Genomic DNA, 20400 nt, shown 5'->3' on the forward strand with positions numbered 1-20400 from the left:
TGTAGAATTTACAGTAAAACGTATTCTGTGAAATAACTTGTTTCAGACCAAGTTGATAGTCCCTACAGTAACTGTCAAGTTTGGACCAGTTCCAACCATGGATAGTTAGGACGATTCTAAAAGTTAGGATGAAACAGGTTGGTGTAGTGGTGTAGTGCCTCACCTTCTTCCACCTCTGGGACCCTGGTTCAAATCCCACCGGGGGTGGGGGGGCACTAGGTGGATTGGGTTTTCAGGCCCTACCTGACTACCTGACTTTGTGGGTTTTTCCTGGAATAATTCTCTAGGGTTTTCTCTCCCTTAAATTTCATGCAATGACTGATCGGATTTTATCTCGGTGAGAACTTTGTTTCCTGTTATAACAGGAACAAAGTGTAGTTTTTGTTTTAGTGTTTTCATTTCCTTTACACTGTTGCACTTCCTCACAAAAATAGTCCAGGTTTAGTAAATTTTCTTAAATGACAAAATATTTATGGACTTGTGCAAAAAATCAAGAATTTACTGTAAAATGTATTCTGTGAAATAACTTGTTTCAGGCCAAGTTGGACAGTCCCAATAGTAACTCTCAAGTTTGGACCAGTCCCAACCATAGTTAGGACGATTCTAAAAGTTAGGATGAAACAGGTTTGTGTAGTGGTGTCTTGCCTCGCCTTCCACCTCTAGGACCCCGATTCGAATCCCACCAGTGGGCACTTTGTGGATTGGGTCCCTCCCCTGGGATTCAGTCCCTACCTGACTGCCTGGGTTTTTCCTGGAATAATTCTCTGGGGTTTTCATCCCACATCTAAAACTGAAGTTTCATTCAATGACTGATCAGATTTTAAGCCTGATAAGGTATCTTGGTGAGAACTTTGTTTCCTGTCAAAACAGGTACAAAGTGTAGTTTTTGTTTCAGCGTTTTCATTTCCTTTACACTACTGCACTTCGTGACCAAAAATAGTCCAGGTTTAGTAAATTTTCTTAAATGACAAAATGTTCATGGGCTTGTGCAAAAAATGTAGAATTTACAGTAAAACGTATTCTGTGAAATAACTTGTTTCAGACCAAGTTGATAGTCCCTACAGTAACTCTCAAGTTTGGACCAGTTCCAACCATACATAGTTAGGACACTAAAAGTTAGGATGAAACAGGTTGGTGTAGTGGTGTCTTGCCTCACCTTCTTCCACCTCTGGGACCCCGGTTCGAATCCCACCGGGGGGGGGGGGGCACTAGGTGGATTGGGTTTTCAGTCCCTACCTGACTACCCCTGACTTTGTGGGGTTTTCCCGGAATAATTCTCTAGGGTTTTCCCTCCCACATCTCAACTTAAATTTCATGCAATGACTGATCGGATTTTAGGCGTGATAAAAAGGTATCTCGGTGAGAACTTTGTTTCCTGTTATAACAGGAACAAAGTGTAGCTTTTGTTTGAGTGTTTTCATTTCCTTTACACTATTGCACTTTGTGACCAAATATTCTCCAGGTTTTAGTACAATTTGTTAATGACAAAATGTTTATGGACTTGTGCCAAAAATGTAGAATTCACGGTAAAATGTACTCTGTAAAAAAACAGCCCAGGGGTGGATTTTACAAAGGTAGTCCTAACTTAGGACTAGTCCTAGGCAATGCTAAGAGATAGGATGGATTACTGGTCCTAACTTAGGACCAGTCCTATCTCTTAGCATTGCCTAGGACTAGTCCTAAGTTAGGACTACCTTTGTGAAATCCACCCCAGGTTGGTTAGTGCCAACAGTAACTGAAATTTCTTTACCATCTTCTCTTCTCGTTTGGCTTTAAAGACACTGGAAACTATTGATAATTGTCAAAGACTTCCCACTTCCCACTTTGGTGTATCTCAACATTTATGCACAAAATAACAAACCTATGAAAATTTGAGCTCAACTGGTCGTCGAAGTTACGAGAAACTCATGAAAGATGCTTGATCTCCAGACCTCAAAATCTAATTCTGAGGTCTCAAAATCAAATTCGTGGAAAATTACTCCTTTCTCAAAAACTACATTGCTTCAGAGGGAGTCGCTTCTCACAATGTTTTATAAGTACAGAACAGACAGATTCTTACCTTTCCGGAGGTCTTGAGTCCTTTGAAAAGACAGAGGTATACAATGATCCAAGACACCAGCAGCAGGGCAAACAACTCCCAGCGCATACTACCAGTGTTATCAATACGATCAGTTAGCTGCAAGACGCGATTACTGAAAACAAACAAACAAACAAACAAATGAAAAAATGATGAAGTCTTTTTTTTTTTAAATCAGTATTGACCCAATTCACCTGACATCATCATCAGAATGATCTTGGATGTGCCATATTAGTGGGCAATGGCACTGTTCGTTATTCAGTGAAGTGTGCTTTTTAGGCCAAGCGGCGTTTACACATAGACCTATTGACCACCAACATGCTGAGTGCGGCATCAGTCGCCGCGTATGACGCGAGGGGTCAATAAGGTCTTACGCCAAACATCTTAAGATTTCAACTTACTGGAAGTATTCCTCTGTTGGAGACACAGTGTTATTGGGTTTGGTCGTGCCATTCAGGGCCATGTAGTCCTGGTGGGAGAAGCAATCGTCCGTGTTCCAGGTGTTGTTACAGCTATCCCACGGTAGTTCACTCTGCATGGAAGCGATGAGATAGAACAACGCCCAGGCTATGATGACGTTGTAGTATGTGGTCAAAATGAAGGAAATCATCACTGTAGCTAGGCCGGTACCTATGGCAATACAACAAAAAACATTAAATTAAAGACACAGGACACACAAAGTTGTGTGCTTTCACATGCTTGATTTTGAGACTCAAAATCTAAATCTGAGGTCTCGAAATCAAATTTGTGGAAAACTACTTCTTTCTGAGAAACTATATTACTTCAGAGGGAGCCATTTCTCACAATGCTTTAAATACTACCAACAGCTCCCCATTACTCGTTACCTAGTAAGGCTTTCTGCTAATTATAGTTATTTTGAGTACTGGTAATTACCAATAAATAGTGTCCACATGTGACAATTGATTTTTCGCTGATAAAACAAAAACTTATTAAAAATCTTGGGATTCACATTAGTTTTTTACCCCAGCCCTCCTCTCAAAACATCAATACATGTAGTTGTTGTGTAGGCATTTAGAAGAAAGAGAACAGGTCAGTGTACAATCATTGCTTATTTGAAAGTTAAATATTGATTCCATGGAAAGCATTTCCATGTGAAGTAAAATGACCAACTTGCTCACAAAAATGGTGAGTTTTATAGCAAAACTTTCGCATACTACTGGTCGTGACCCCCTCCCCCTCCAAACAACAAACAAACAAACAAAAAAGGTAGAAAAAAAACAAGTTAAAAACAATTACGAGATTAAAGGCACTGGACACTATTGGTAATATCAAGTAACGAGCAATGGAGAGTTTTTGATACTATAAAACTTAGTTTTTGAGAAAGAGGTTACTTCTCACCAAATAAAAGACTTTAGGCCTGAAGCCGTTTATTAGGCCCTACATTGTATGCATCTGCACTGAAAGCAAACACAAATTTGTGCAACAAGGGTGTTTTTTCCCCACTGTCATGCCTGTTCTCTTGCAACTTCCACGACCAATTGAACCATATTGAACAGGTTTGTTATTGTATGCATGTTTGGGATACACAAAGTGAAATTACTGGTCTTTGACAATTACCAAACGGGTCCAGTTCCTTCATGATGGGAAAATTGAATGGCAAACAAAATGACCTTGGTTAGTGGCTGGCCGCTGTTAATCAACCATGCCTTCTGCTTGGTCCATCACCAAGCTGGTCAAATCCAGGAAGCAAATCGATTACAGGATTCCAGGAATCCGGTCAATTCCAGGCAGTGAAAAACCACTCCCCACAGGTCACTGCCTAAATGGTTTTGAGGGATGGGTCTTATGCCAGCAATACAATATCGTGGTCAATGCACACATAGTTCTCCGGTCAGTTGCCGCTACAGAAAAACCATGCATCATCCATGCATCGACTTAATCACACAATGGAGGAATAAATTCATCCATTCACACACAGGCAAATTTTATGGATAGTAGGATTTTCTACGTTTTTAAGTGTCATCTCTTTCCTTCGTTTGCAAAATAAACAATTGATTTGTGAACAAAGGATTTCCTTTTCATTATTGTATTCTGCAATGTACATCTTCACATTCGTACAGTATGAAGGTACACTGTACACGTACGTGTGCATTTATCACTACAGTTAAATAATAAAATTTGTGTTATTTTTCCGTTGTGTTGCCAGTCTCTATAGTTTTTTTAGGGACCCCTTTCCAATCTTTTTAAAGTAGTGCTTTTCCATAACTTTGTTAATTTCGCGGTTTGTGATTTTAATAATTAGCTGGTCCATTTTTGTGGTTTATATTTTTAGAAACCTTTTATGCTCTTTGGTTACTTTTGCTCGTGTTTGCAGCTGTTTTTAATGTGTACAGCGTTGTTTATTATTATTACTATAATTACTATTATTGTTGTGATTATTATGGCAGCGGTGGTACATGCAGTCATTGGTGATGTGAGCATCTGTTTAAAGGGCAACTCAGCTTTCACAGGCTGTTTTAGCAATCCAGCCCATCGTATGATCCGGAAATTGTTCGCCAAAATTGAAAATGATCATTATGGCATCTGTTTATATCTCAGCACTGAGCGGCTTGTTGTTTAGAATTTGCAAATAGCCATGAAGACGTAGCTTATTACATATATCGGTAAACAGTTTCTCTAATGGTTGCGTTAAAAAATGCTACACTTGACAAAATATATCAGCCGCTACTCAAAAATCATCATACTATTAATCAGTGTGCACAAAAGATGTTCAGCCTCATATAAAAAAATGCTAATTATCATTATGCAAAAATGTTTTATGACATTTTTCTCAATGGCGAGTGGGACATGGTCCAGTGCATAAGTTTGTCGATAGGGTTTGACAATTATCAACAAACCTACATGTGCACGCTATTAATGAACAACTGCACCTTTCGGCTTGATAGCCATTGACCCAAGCAATGCACAGTGTAACTAATTGAATTTGATTTTATTATTAATAATCTGATCAATATTTCTGTGTGTTTGTGTGTAATGGAACATGCTAGCTCTTGAAGCAATTGAAGGCGTACACTGTATGAGTTATTTATAATAATTGATGTGATTTATTTGTTTATTTTGAAAGCAACAAACCCCCAACACCCTAGAGAAGAATTACCACTGGTTTCATAAACAATCAATGTATTAAAGACACTGGACATGTTTGGTAATTGTCAAAGACCAGTCTTCTCACTTGGTGTATCTCAACATATATGCAAAAAATAACGAACCTGTGAAAACTTGAGCTCAATCGGTCATCGAAGTGGCGAGATAATAATGAAATTAAAAACACCCTTGTCACACAAAGTTGTGGGCTTACAGACTTGATTTCGAGACCTCATAATATAATTCTCTGAGGTCTGGAAATCAATTTCATGGAAACTTACTTCTTTCTCAAAAACTACATTACTCTAGAGGGAGCTGTTTCTCACAATGTTTTACAATAATAAAATAATAATAAAATCTTATAAAGCGCTGGTATCTAGAAAAAACTATTCAATGCGCTACAATATGACCAAGTGAAAAATTAGTGGTAGGCTTGACTGAAGAGGTAAGTTTGAGCTTGAATTTGAATAAAGAAACGTCAACTATCATCCTCTCCCCATTACTTGTTACCAAGTAAGGTTTTATGCTATATAATTATTTTGAGTAATTACCAATAGTGTGTCCACTGCCTCTAATTACATGTAAGGCCTTATTATAAATACAAACAAGGTTTGGAACTATCCAATTCATTTAGAGATAATCAGTATAGTGCTACCCATAAAGCTTATCAAATGTCATGATCCATGAGTTAGCAAAAAGCAGTAATCTTAAACTTACATAACTCTTGCACACAACCAAATGTTCACATGTTATCACCGGTGTGGCGGTTTGAGTTTTCCGCCGTGTTCAGTTTTCCGGGACTCAGTACGGCACTAACAATTGACTACTTTCGCTTTCTGAACGCAGGCGCCGCATGACGTAATGTTACCGTATTTGGTCATTCGGAAAACTGAACACGGCGGAAAGTTTAAACTACCACACCGGACTTAAAAGGGTCTAGGTACTTTTTGTAGGATACAAAACACAATGTCCAAACATTTATATTGAACTCACACAGTTTGAAGATAATGATGGTAAAAAGCTTCCCTTAAAATAATACTTTCTGGGGTGCTGCAGTTTTTTAGAAATGAGTAAAACAACATTTATTTTATCTCAGCATGTAAAATGATTTATTTGTGAGATTTTTTTTACTCATTTGTCAAAAACTGTAGCACCTCTGCAAGTAATATTATAATGTAAGCTTTTTACCATCATTATCTTAAAATAGTGTAAGTTTAGTGTTTATCGGTTTTACAAACAGTACCCAGACCCTTTAAAGTGGCTGCAAATCGCATGTGATGGCCAAGACATTCAAAGACTGTGCACCCACATGTACAGAGCGGTGGCTTTGTTGTTATTTGTAGTAGATAATAACACAGTTGCTAAGTTCCTTTTTAATGGTACATGTATGGTGTAACATTGATTCAAATTCCTAAAGGCCTTTAATTACCAGATTCAACTACCAGAGTCAACTTGTCTCTTGACGAAAACAAACATTTTATCAAATTATGCATGAGTTTAGCCACAATGCTAACCCAAAAGGGGGCTATAAGCGCAGCCACTGCAAGTGGTGGCGGATGTGCGCCTATAGCCTCATTTGGGCAAGAATTATGATGTCATGCATGAATATTAAAAGAGGCGTATAGGCTTATATAGGCCTGCATCAGACCAAGTTTTTATAAAATAATTTTTTTTATTTTTAAATTATGCAAGCTCTACAGTGCCACGAGTCAGGACTGTAAAACTGGGTCCAACTTTTGTACATTTTTTACTACAATTCCATTTGTATGAAATCTCAAATCTTTTGAAAGCCAAACATTCTAAAGTGTTGTACGCTTGGGTGAAAAATAACGATCCAGTTGAGTTCATTGAATGACAATTTTTATAGTTACAGAAAAGGGTGTGCAAGAAAGGTAAGCGTGTGAAGAGGCCAAATAATACGCATAGTTGAGCCTGATTCATTGTGTCGTGTTTGTTTGTTTGGTTTTGTTTGCTGTGAACTATGGTAAACCTGTGATATCTGAATGGAATGAAATGAAGAGGGGATGCGACATTACACGATGAAAGTGATGTTTAAGTGCATGGTACACAGCAACTCATGACTGATACCATGGGTTATTTGCTGTGTTGTAAAGGCATGGCAGTTTGCCCTTAGTTGGTTTAGGACACCTCTCTAGATGAGGACAATTAATATTTGTACTGGAACATTTCAATTAGCATCAAGGCAATTGCCAGACCAGGGGTTGATTTCAAAAAGAGTTAGGACTAGTCCTATGAGATATAAAAAAAAGTTGGGCTTGTCCTGAGTTAGGACGAGTAACTCGTCCGAAGTCAAGATAAGACTAGTCTTAACTCTTTGTGAAATCCACCCCAGGGCCACGGAGGCAATAAGTTAGATTAACTGCATGGGAGTTATCGATATTATTTATGTAATGTTGTGTATACAGTATTGTGGGACAAATAGCAACATAATTTTGGAGGATTTTATTATAAAAAATAATGTACATTACAATAAAAAATAAAATGAGGAATTTTTAACACATAACACTAACACTAACAGACATGGACTTGGTAATGGTCCTTCAAAAAAAGTTGGAAATTTGTTTGAGCACCTGGGCCTGACCTACTTAAAGGCAGTGGACACTATTGGTAATTGTCAAAGATTAGTCTTCTATCTTGGTGTATCTCAACATATGCATAAAATAACAAACCTGTGAAAATTTGAGCTCAATTGGTCATCGAACTTGCGAGATATGAATGAAAAAACAAACACCCTTGTCACACGAAGGTGTGTGCGTTTAGATATGGTTGATTTCGAGACCTCAAGTTCTAAATCCGAGGTCTCGAAATCAAATTCGTGGAAAATTACTTCTTTCTCGGAATCTATGGCACTTCAGAGGGTGCCGTTTCCCACAATGTTTTATACAATCAACCTCTCCCTATTACTTGTCACCAAGAAAGGTTTGATGCTAATAATTATTTTGAGTAATTACCAATAGTGTCCACTGCCTTTAATCATAATATGTGCTTCAGGGTATTTAATCAAAATTTGTCAGAATTATCCAATTGGGCAAAAAAATACCCCAGAAACATCAGCCTAAAGTATGAAGAATATCATGACTGCTGAAAGAATTATCATCAACAATGTTCAAGCTTGTCATGGCCGACATAAGTTTTGTTGGCAAAGCCATTGGAGTGTGGGTTTTTGAATTTCAACCATGACACTTTTGTTAGCACAGTCTTCAGTCAGGGTTGAATGGATACCTGTGAGGGCAACTCCATGGTTCTCTCATTGGTCCGTCAGGAGCTGGGATTAGAATGCAGTCACTGGGGACCAAATAACCAGGGTAATTCTTTCGTTGCTGCCGTGAGCCTCAAAACTGGCATAAATAAAGCATTTTGGATTGTATAGGGCCTAACCTCCATTATTAGTCCCATTTAAGTATAGTGTGATCCTTGTGACTACCCAGAATAACAGGCCTACGACTTCTGCCCAGGGTACATTAGGTCTTTTTAGAAGGAAGAACTCTCGCGGAAATCAGAAAATGTACTCCGCTGTAGTAGAATATATGCAAGACAGTCCTCTCAGAACAAACTCTACCTGGCAAGTAGACACACACATGGTGTTACCGCCAACCAAATAAATCGATACCACACACCATGCAATGCCCCAAATCCCAAGGCCTGTACTTCAAGCAGTTTTTGAATGTACATGTACAGTAGTAAACATTTTTTAAGTGGAATGTATAGATCTGTAATGTATGTAATACTCGTCGGGGTTTGTGTTCCCGTTAGTTCTATAAAGTTTGTAAAACGCATAATTTGTAAATGGACAAGACAAACAAACTATGTGGGTTGCCAAAACTGGGTCTCTGCAGCAAACCCTGCTGTGAATGATAGTGAATGGTAACAGTTCTTTCCTCACTCATACTCATGCAAACAATACATGGTCCCCTTCACTCATTCTGTTGCCAAAAACGAAACCCCAAAAATGTGTTCAACCCCAAAAATCAAAAACGAAACCCTAATCAAATTTTAAGATGTTGTTTCTTGGTTTTTGTTGTCATTTATGATTTATGACCTTGTCCTTGAACCCAACCATGCATGAAAAAAAAATCACAATTGGAATGTGCAGAAGGAATCAATGTGAGAAGGCACTTTCAAACCGGGTACATACACATTGTACACTATAACAAAATAGGAAAATAGGGTCCAAGGTTTGGGAAAGGTCCACAGTTGGAAAACGTGTGCCTACAAAACTTATGGAAGCAGTTGTTAAAGGGTAAGAGTATAAACAAAAGAGGGACAATAGGAGGCCCAAGGTTGCAGGTGTACATTACAAGCTTGGTTGTGTTTGTGTGAGCACTGTATTCATGGACCTTTGCAGCTGTGGTAAATTTTGACTTTTTACCACTTGGGCAGCCATGGGAAACTCTGAACAGCACAACTGACTATAAAGCTTCACCATTCAGTACTGTTCACAAAGCATTAAAAACACAACAAAGTCTCATTTTCTACAGTTCTAAAACTAAGGAATAACAGAAGGTGTGCTGCACCATTCAAATGACTTTTAACAGGAAACTCATCACCCATGAAGCGTTTACAAAGTATGACCTTACACAATCATGACATTACACGCTGACCTTGCACTTTCTTTTTCAACCCTGGGGTTGATTTCATAAAGAGTTAGGACTAGTCCTAGGAAATAATGTAAGTTGGGAGGAATTCCTAACTCCAGATAAGACTAGTCTTAACTCTTTGTAAAATCCACCCAGGGCCCAATTATTGTCAGGCAGCCTACATGTATTGACCCATTTCACCTGAAGTCATCATCAAAAAAATCTTGAATGCGCTATACTGGTGGGCAATTTCACAGTACGTTTTTATAACTCTATGATGTGCATTATGCAGTGAAAGTGCGCGTTTTAGGCGACGCGGTATTAATAGTACGTAAACCTAACTTGCCCACCAACATGGTGAGCGCGGATCAGTCGCCGTGTGTGACGCGCGTGCAAGGGGTCAATACTATTAAAGCAGAAAATAGTGGCAAAAACTTTCTGCTATTAAAAACAAACTGAAAACCAGCATTTTGGACTGGTGAGAAAGTGGTAGTTATAATATGTCATTGGTAGCCTTATAGTCTGGTCAGCAGTATTGTTCTGTGCTTAGGAATAGTGATTTGTTGTGCTTTGAAGTATATGCAACTCGAAGAATTGAGAATGGGCACTGGCTAGTGAGCTGTGCATTTCAGCATCAGTTATTAAGCTCAGCATGTTGATTGTGAGAGAGCGTTACTGTTCTTATCTAAAAAACAAAACCATTTTCCCTATTTTTATTGTATACGCTGTACTGTACATCAGGGCCTTCATAAAAACAATCAACGGTACCAGAAACTTCGAGACACTCGACACTATTGGTAATTGTCAAAGACCAGTCTTCTCACTTGGTGTATCTCAACATATGCATAAAATAACAAACCTGTGAAAATTTGAGCTTGATTGGTTGTTGGAGTTGCGAGATAACTATGAAAGAAAAAACACCACTGTCACACGACGTTGTGTGCTTTCAGATGCTTGATTTCGAGACCTAAAATTCTAAACTCGAGGTCTCGAAATCTAATTCGTGGAAAATTACTTCTTTCTCGAAAACTACGTCACTTCAGAGGAAGCCGTTTCTCACAATGTTTTATACTATCAACCTCTCCCCATTAATCGTTACCAAGTGAGGTTTTATGCTGATAATTATTAATTACTTAATTACCAATAGTGTCCACTGCCTTAAAGTGGAAAACCATGGAGGGCCAGAGCGCCAGAGGGGTTAACAATAACATTCCAACACAATATTCCTCGGGATTGACTAACTTGGAAATGACCCTGTGACAGTGTGACCATGGCTATTTGCTGTGATGGATTAAACAAAAACTCACCTTTGAAGATTGGGCAAATCAACTTGAATGCTTTAACTGGACCAGCCCGGACGTATTGACCCAAACCAAACTCCATGACTAACAGAGGGATTCCACACAGAATCAACATGATGAAGTACGGGATCAGAAACGCACCTAGGAACAAGCAATCATGCATAGATGAGTAAAAACATTGCAATTCAAAATAACGTTAATAAGGTTGGATATGGGACGCAAAAGTGCAGTATTTCTCCCTATTCCACTCACAAAAACACAAATGATTATTAAATGTTTTAAATAATTATACTTTTTTTTTTCCCCCATAAAAAGGTAATCTTGTAAAATAATGTTATTTGTTTATATCAATACAGTAAACAAAGTAAACATCAGGAAAAAAAATATGAAAAGTTCAATTAATCACAATAGTGAATGCTTTAGAGCCATTGGACACTTTCGGTAAACAGTAATATCCAAGGCCACAACTTATATAAAAAATAGCTAACCTGTGGAAATTTAGGCTCAATCGGTCATCGGAGTCGGGAGAAACTAACGGGAAAACCCTACCTTGTTTTCACAAGTTTCACCGTGTCATGACATGTGTTTACTATAATTCCATAATTCTCGTAGTAGAGAATTGAAAATTGTTTTAATGTTTTCTCAAAAAGTAAAGCATTTCATGGAGTAATATTTCAAGAGAAGTCTTTTACCATCATTACCTTCTGTAAACCCTAAATTATTTGTAAATCTGTGATTAAAAAAAATAAAAATTCTGTACCGAAAGTGTATAATGGCTTTTAAGGATTAGGTCTTACATAACAATGTATATCAAAAAATTCGCCCCCCTCCTTGCAGTAATAATACCTGGTGCTTTGTATCCTTTGGCAAAAGGCGCGTGATGATTACGGTTATTATTATTGTTATTATTACACACACTTGAAAACCATGTAGGAAAAACCAAGACCAATAAATAATATATGAATTATCCCCGATGCAATTTAACACATCTATCTTATTAACTTATTAAATATTATTGTTTTTTGTTTTATCTAGTAATTATTGTGTTTCGTGTCCTACAAAAAGTACCCAAACACTTGAAAAGCAAAATTTACCTCCACCGCTAGAGAAGCACAAGTACGGGAACCTCCAGACATTTCCCAGTCCGACGGCATAACCGACGCAAGCTAAAACAAACTCGGCTTTCCGTCCCCAACGGTCCCGGGGCTCTGCGCCTCCAACAACGGCATGGGTCACGGGAGCGGACGTGCCGTTTCCCACCTTCTCGTGCTTTCCAGGATCGCCATCCAGTTCGAGAGCTGTGAATTTTATATCACTGTGATCCTGCATATTGACGCTGGAATGAGAAAGGACACAATGTAAAAACGATGTCCAAGGAGATTAAAACAAAACAAAAGGCAAGAACTATCCACGCACAATACCGACTGGTGGACGTAAGGAATTTTACCTCTAAAACTGCTGGACCACCGCTGGACAGTGCGATCGTAATGTGTCGAGCTTGTTGGAGATTGCCAAATCTCTGTGTGTTGATGTTGCTGCTGCTTGCTGGCTGAACTAATATTATACCGTCTTTCACAGTATAGTCCTTCACACGCGCCTGAACTTCCGACGCTAAACTACTCCACCTCCCAAAGTTCATACTAATGGTTCAATGACTTGGCACAATTTGTGTGTTTGATCATGATTTTAATCCAAACCCGCGCTGCATACAACAAATAAAACCGAGGATCCGCCGCAGACCAAAAATTGGCTTAACAATAGAGGGCGCTATAGCCTTTTATTAACGGTTAATTTTTTTTGTGTGGGGGAACTATTTACCACTCGACGTGTGAAGGGGAACCATTAACGGACCCAACATCCGACCCAGCATGGAATCTTTCCGAACATCGTGTGGGCCTATGTGGTTATGCAAATAATGATTATAATCTCCTGGAACAATCATTATTGAAAGGAAGAGAGGAATCTAGATAATGGGAGTGTAAGTGCGTGCGCAGGTTCAGATGCATTAGAATGGAAGCACGTAAGTTGTGTGCAATTAGTTGCATCATCCTGAACTTAAGTTTAGACCCCTGCTCTGTCATGCCCCAGCCAGCAGAAACTGATTAGAACGGGAGCTAGAGAAGGGCATTGAAAAAAATTCCTCTCCAATGTCAATGGAGCGTTTGGTTGGGGCACATCCACCTCCCCTCCCTGATGACGACCCAATTATTTGCACATCCGCATAGTGTTTCGAGCTGTAGGCCCATGTGTGAGACGACTTGCATTTTGATACAAGATCATGAACACGGTTGCACTGCACACTCACTCCCATAGCAATAATGCTTTACTCAAAAATTAATAAGTTGAAGTCTCTCAGCCGCTTCTTGAAAACCAATTAAACATAACTGGACCCAAACGTCAGATGTGCTCATTTCCCCGATGTGCTTCCAATTTTTGTGGAGCCTCAATGGCAAATAGGGCAGTTTTAATCAAGCTTCTCAAAAACTAAAGCACCGAACCCCCGGATTCATAGCACAATCTGTCAGTTACATACCAACACAAACGCTATGACTCGAAAGATTGTGATGAGGGCCTTATGGTGGCGCATGGTAGCCTGTTGTGTGGTTCACCCCCAGGGCTCGGATACTCGCCCTCTTGTGTTGTGTAGTTTCCGCCTGTTCTTTTGTAACAGAAAACACGTATGCGTGCCATTCCCCACTGAGATCCTTCAGTCCATGGACTCGTGTACCCAGTCTAGGGTCCTGTCTGCCACCAATCACGTACTGGATGTACGTTTTGAATTGAGACAAAAGCAGCATGCGGTAGGCCTAAAGGTCACCGATCATGACCCTGTGAGACATCATAACCCAATAAAATATTACGCCTAAACACAAGTATGATTATTTGTTTAGCCTACATAAAAAGAGTTCCCACGATTCTACAAGTTTACAAAACCTTCATGTTCCCTTTTCAGTGAATTCAAATCATGTTCCAGGTTGGCGTACTATTCAGCCCTGGAACCAAACAATGGTAATGAAAAAGCTACAACATCTTATTTATTTTCAATCGAAATGGAGCAGCCACCTTGGCCTGTGACATTAGTGATAAATTGACAGCTTCCAAATAAAAATAGTTAATGTCGTCTGCATGTCTTATACAACTGAAGAAGATGTCAGTAATAGAGTAAGGTCCCTCGCGAGTTTCCTTTTTATCCAGGGTTGAAGTTAAGGTGATGTTTCGAATTAACATGGCGGAATGGTGGAATTAATTATAGAAGTTTTTTAGGCCTGTACATTGTCTATTTAGCCGTCTAAGTTCGTTCAAGCTCGGCCGGACTGCTGACGGGGTCATGACTGACCTGACGATGCCCTGAGGGATGGGCTATGGGTTTTGGAGGATCCTCCTAATTATAGCCGATTACAAATCCCGAATCCCCTGATGTTTTCCGAAAACCCGGTTCCGAAATCACCTCGTAACTTAGATTACAATTATAGAACTAAGTTTGGGGTAGCGTTAGGGTTAGAACAATTTATTAAGTGTGTCGGAACACAGAGGTATCGAAACGTATGACGTGTCTAGTTGCAGCGACGGGCTGGGTCTCTTAGCTCAGTGTGGGTTTCGTCTCTTCTCGATTTCAAAAACAAAGTGTGACTTTGTGCCGTAGGGCCTATGTGTAAACCCTCGTGAATCTCCCATGTATCTTATGATTAGACCATACTGTCAGACAAGGGCCCAATTTCGTAGAACTGCTTATAAGCAGAAAATATTGCTTTAAATGTTTCTAAGCAGAAATAAATTGGATATCAGTCACAAATTGTAGTTTTGCCGGTAACATTATTCTGGTGAGCACAACTTTGTTGCGCTTAGCTGCTTCAGTTGCTCTATGAAATTGGACCCTGGTTTGTCGGGCACAATGGGTTCAACATCCCTATAATTCCATGAACTAATCTGCTGACCGATCCCATCTCAATCTCTAATCTCGCATTGAGTTTTGCTCCAGTCGTAGCTTCTCAATTATCTAATCAAGATAAAGATAAAGAACTAGGCATATAACGGTTTGTTGAAGCCGACACAATGGGTCGGACATGAACGGGTTTGTCGAATGGTTCAAGGCACAAACAAAAGGATTGTCGGACTTTTGGGTCAGAAATACACAGGTTTGTTGGACACAATGGTACAGCAATAATAGTGTGTCGACACAATTGAACAAAAGCTCAGACCAGTGATTGTCCGACACATTAGGTTTGTCGACACAATGACGAAGAGTCAGAAAATAATTGTTTGTCGGACACATGGTCAGATATTGTTTGTCACAATGGTACAGCAATAATGGTGTGTCGACACAATGTACAAAGGCTCAGACTTGGTTTGTCTGAAACAATGGGTTGGACGTAACGGCATGTCGAACACAATTACAACGGCTCGGACACGGTGGTTTGTCAGAAACGTTAGGGGTAATGGTTAGTCGACACAGTGGGTCAGACTTAATTATGGTCCGTTGTGCACAATGGATCGGACATAACTTTTTTACAAATTTTTGCCAGACATTGTCCGGACAATGGTCTGTGCAATGAGAGTGTCAGCGTCATATAGACATAATTTATATTATTGTGTAGGCCTATTTTAACTGTTTTGAAGCGAAACTGCCAAACCAAACTCCCCAAACTGCCATTCTTAGAAGAAGAAAACAATTATGTCGATCGAACTTGAGATAAAAACTTCAAAGTGTGCTCTTTTTCGTAGTTGAAAATTCTTTAAAGAACGAATCATTTAAAGACAATGGACACTATTGGTAATTGCCAAAGACCAGTCTTCTCAGTTGGTGTATCTCAACATATGCATAAAATAACAAACCTGTGAACATTTTGAGCTCGATCGGCCGTCGGAGTTGCGAGATAACTATGCAAGAAAAAAACAACCTTGTCACACGAAGTTGTGTGCTTACAGATGCTTGATTTCGAGACCTCAAGTTCTAAACTTGAGGTCTCGAAATCAAATTCGTGGAAAATTATTTCTTTCTCCAAAACTACGTCACTTCAGAGGGAGCCGTTTCTCACAATGTTTTATACTATCAACCTCTCCCCATTACTAATTACCAAGTAAGGTTTTATGGCAAAAATTATTTTGAGTAATTACCAATAGTGTCCACTGCCTTTAAGATTTGGAAATCAATGTTAGCCTACATCTTTAGACTTACCCGTTTTCTGGATTTACATCAAAACCTCCATTGCTGGTTCCTGTTACGGTACCATTCCCTTTAGCAATTCCAGACATGATCCTTTTCAGTCCTTTAGTGAAAATCGACGAATACCCACTAACTGTTGAACCGAACTCTACGGAGCCTTGGAATAAACTAGCCCCAGAGCTGTGATTAGTCGTGAGGTAAGAACGTCAGGTAGATCGTATAATATAGTAAGGACAGACTCTATTGGTATATGAGGGGCAGTGTTTTTACGAGGGTTGAGATGAACTTTGCCCTTTCACGATTACGCTTCGTGTTCAAAGGGTGCTTAAAGGGACTACATGGGGATTTTGGAGGGGAAAAACCCCAGGGCCCAATTTCATAGAGCTGCTAAACACAAAAATTTGCTAAGCATGAAATTTCTTCCATGATAAAAACAGGATTACCGGCCAAATTTCCACGTGATTTTCAGGATAAGCAAACAACAGCTGAATACCAGTAACGAGCAATAATGCAACAAATGTAAATTTAGTCGATAATCTTGTTTTTATGAAGGAAGAAATTTCTTGCCAAGCAAATTTTGGTGCTTAGCAGCTCTATGAAATTGGGCCCCGATGATCATGATCACATCCTATCAATCACAAACTCAATTTAAACAGACACCCCTGCCTCAAAAATAGAATGCGCCGCGTTGAAAAGTAGAAAGAAAAAAACCCAGAGGAGCATATTTTGTGTATGAATGCTGTAAACTTTTGAACCATACAGCAAATTATATTATCATTTATAAAGTCTACACACTATCGTGGCATGCTCTAAATATCTTGGTTAAACATGCCCTCCTAAAAGTTCGGTTACTATAAGTTATTTTTTAGGAAGTCATACAGGATTGTTCAAACTTTTGATAAGATCCAGGGTTGATAATATGATCTTTAAATAATTACACAGTGGAACTTTTCTTACATAAAACTCTGTTTGTTGTTTGTTTAAGGGATAATATAAAAAGACAGCAGTTTTTTGAATGATGATTCAGCACAATTTGTTTGTGTAACTTTGCACTGAGCGCCAGGTCAGCTATTTGCATTTAAAAAAAAAAAGGGGGGGGGGAGAAGAAAATAAAATCATACATAAAAAATAATAGAATATTTTCTCAATGTGTTTGCAAAGTCTCAAGGTTCTTTTATCAATTTTTATCATAAGAACAATGCCTTTCAACAATAAATGAGCGTTACACTTTGGTAAAATGTAACACAAAACTTATGCCAGCTTTTTGGGGAATTGTTAGTTTGTATAATAAGCGCTTTGTTATCGACGTTCGATCAACACCATGATTCAAATAAATTCTTAGAGGCAGTGCACACTATTGGTAATTACTCAAAATAATTATTATCATAAAACCTTTCTTGATTACGAGTAATGGGGAGAGGTTGATAGTATAAAAACTTTGTGAAAAACAGCTCCCTCTGAAGTGACGTAGTTTTCGAGAAAGTAATTTGATTTCGAGACCTTAGATTTAGATTTCGAGGTCCCGAAATCAAGCATCTGAAAGCACACAACTATGTGTGACAAGGGTGTTTTTTCTTTCATAGTTATCTCAACTTCGACGACCAATTGAGCTCAAATTTCCATAGGTTTGTTATTTTATGTATTGTGGAGATACACCAAGTGAGAAGACTGGTGTTTGACAATTACCAATACTAGTGTATAATGTCTTTAAGCTTCTACAATCCTTTCTTTTCACACAAAAAATGCCTTTCATTTCAACAAGAAATGAGCCATATGTTTAGTAATAATGATTATAACATGAAAAGTATGCCAGCTTTTGAGCTGTAGCCTAAGTGAACAGCAGCAGATTACTTGGGAGGATTTCTACATGAAAAGCATTTCTGTTGATGGAAGGATTGGTGAAGAAGGGAGGCCTACAGTTTCCTGCAGGGATTGTCAAGGTCATAGCAAACCAATAATAATTGTAACTGGAACACAAAAACTCAGATGTTATTATAATATTGCAAACATAAACCTGCAATTTATTTATCTGCCCACATCAACAAAAACACACATGTTGGTGCTGTGGTGCGATTCCGCAAATCAAGGGTTTGTCAACACGCACGGTAGTCAATAGACTTATGCAACCCTGAATGGTATCAGTGTTCCAATGTCACCATGGTAAAACTGGTTGTAAAAACTTATAACAATAAATAAATGCGTACGTGCAAGGCATCTATAGATATTGGTGATTGATATGCTTATCAAAGACTCGATCTTGTGACGTCCACCAAAAGTACACATAACACCTACTTATATTTGCATACAAATCCCTGCAGCCTTCAAAGGCAAAACAGCCGTTTTGGTCTCACATAAGTATAAGATCATTTCTTGATAAATTGAGGTTGATTTTTCTATTTCAAATTTTCAAAGGTATACTATGTATGGATGTGAATATAACATATCCTATCTCAGCCTCTTCTACTTTCATCAAATGTTTAAGGCAAAACAGTTTATTTATTTATTTGCTTTTCAAAAAAGAAATATGTTTGAGTTATGCTGTTTTGCAATGGAAGGTCCGCCTGGCATTTTGAGTCTGAATAGTCAGGCCCCGTTGTGTGTCTTTGACTATTAAGATTATATTTGTTGTAGAGCAAGGCAGGGTCCCAACACTGCACCAAATCACAACATCTCATTAAACTAACAAGCCACGTCCTTTGAGTTTTATAACACAGCTCAGGGAACTACATGTCTTAAAACAAATTGATGATTTATGTATATTTTTCTTCTACATAAAAGATGTAATATATATATTTTCTCACAAAACAACCATTTCTTATCTTTATTTAGTTATTTCAGGCGAAACAAAAAATGATAGAGAAATAATTTCTTCATGGTTTAACAATAAGGAGTGAAATTTCGAGGCAGGAATTTTTCCAAAAAAAGTATCGAGTAATGGTCTTCATCAGCAGTTAAAAAACATCTACTAGGCAAGTATAGGCAACTACAAACAACTGACTTACAAAAACCTTATTCTAATCTACAACTGTACAATAGTTGGAATTATCTTCCCATTAATTGAATATTCACACATGGAGTAATACTGACTATAGAGTGTAAATACATTCCTTACTAAACCCTGACTTCTACTAGAGTGTTGCATCGGTAAAAAATTATAGGCACATGGTTTAATGAATCAGAATGAAGAAGACCTAATTCAACTCCAGCACAACCAATGAGCTTCATCTGTTATTTTAAAAAACTAAATGACACCACTCTAGTCACAGGAATTTTTTTTCCTGAGAGAATGTGGCTCACGGATCGGACTTTTGGGTCATCGACGGAGTCACCTTAGGCACCAGCTACCTCAACCCTAAAGAACATCTTCCTCGACATCAAGGAATTGCTTGTTATTACTCAGTAGAAGCTTAGAGAGCCATTTAGAAATGTGTTGAATAATGAAAATTGACTAGAGTGGGATTTGAACCTGCGACCTATGAATGAATGCAGCAAGCGATCTACCAACTGAGCCTCTAGCCCTAATGTTGGCTGTCTTACTATTTTTTGTAATATCTCTGCTCGAGAGTGCATGTGAGAAACAGTTGGGAGATCCCACTCCTGCCACTGTACCCAGGGTAAACTTGGGTGAGATCTCCGTTTACTAATTTTTTTTGTAATATCTCTGTCTGAAGGTGCATATGAGAAAGTTGGGAGATCCCACTCCTGCCACTACCCAAGGTAAACTTAGGTGAGATCCTTGTTTACTATTTGTGTAATAACTCTGTTCCAGGGTGCCTGTGAGAAACAGTTAGGAGATCCCACTCCTGCCACTACCCAGGGTAAACTTGGGTGAGATCCCTGCTTACTGTTTGTTTGTAATATCTCTGTTTGAGGGTGCCTGTGAGAAACAGTTGCGAGATCCCACTCCTGCCACTACCCAGGGTAAACTTGGGTGAGATCCCTGCTTTCTATTTTTTTTTGTAATATCTTAGTTTGAGGGTAACTGTGAGAAGCAGTGAGGAGATCCCACTCCTGCCACTACCCAGGGTAAACTTGGGTGAGATCCCTGATTATACAACAGTACAGATTGAATGGCTTCTGATTTGCACCCTGACTCTGCCGCCATGTTAATTCGGAAGTTCCAGGTTCAAATCTCACACAAATAAACTTGTGTTC

General features: G+C 38.8%; 1 protein-coding gene across 2 annotated transcripts in view; it reads right to left on the bottom strand.

Annotated features, from left to right (window-relative positions):
* Positions 1 to 16455, bottom strand: part of LOC139939195 (sodium- and chloride-dependent GABA transporter ine-like) — a 52294-nt gene extending 35839 nt beyond the window's left edge. Inside the window, exons 1-5 of one of the 2 annotated variants that reach the window (XM_071934979.1) lie at positions 16258 to 16455; positions 12176 to 12417; positions 11088 to 11222; positions 2479 to 2707; positions 2060 to 2192 (exon numbers count right to left, since the gene is read on the bottom strand). In XM_071934979.1, coding sequence (XP_071791080.1) covers positions 2060 to 2192; positions 2479 to 2707; positions 11088 to 11222; positions 12176 to 12417; positions 16258 to 16334 — 816 coding nt within the window. In that variant the 5' untranslated portion in view covers positions 16335 to 16455. Of the gene's footprint in view, positions 1 to 2059; positions 2193 to 2478; positions 2708 to 11087; positions 11223 to 12175; positions 12418 to 12528; positions 12740 to 16257 lie in introns of those variants that run through there. The other variant, XM_071934980.1, reaches the window with a different exon arrangement.
* Between the last annotated feature and the right edge of the window lie 3945 nt (positions 16456 to 20400).

Source organism: Asterias amurensis, chromosome 6 (genome assembly GCF_032118995.1).
Source record: "Asterias amurensis chromosome 6, ASM3211899v1".
Classification (NCBI taxonomy): Eukaryota; Metazoa; Echinodermata; class Asteroidea; order Forcipulatida; family Asteriidae; genus Asterias; species Asterias amurensis.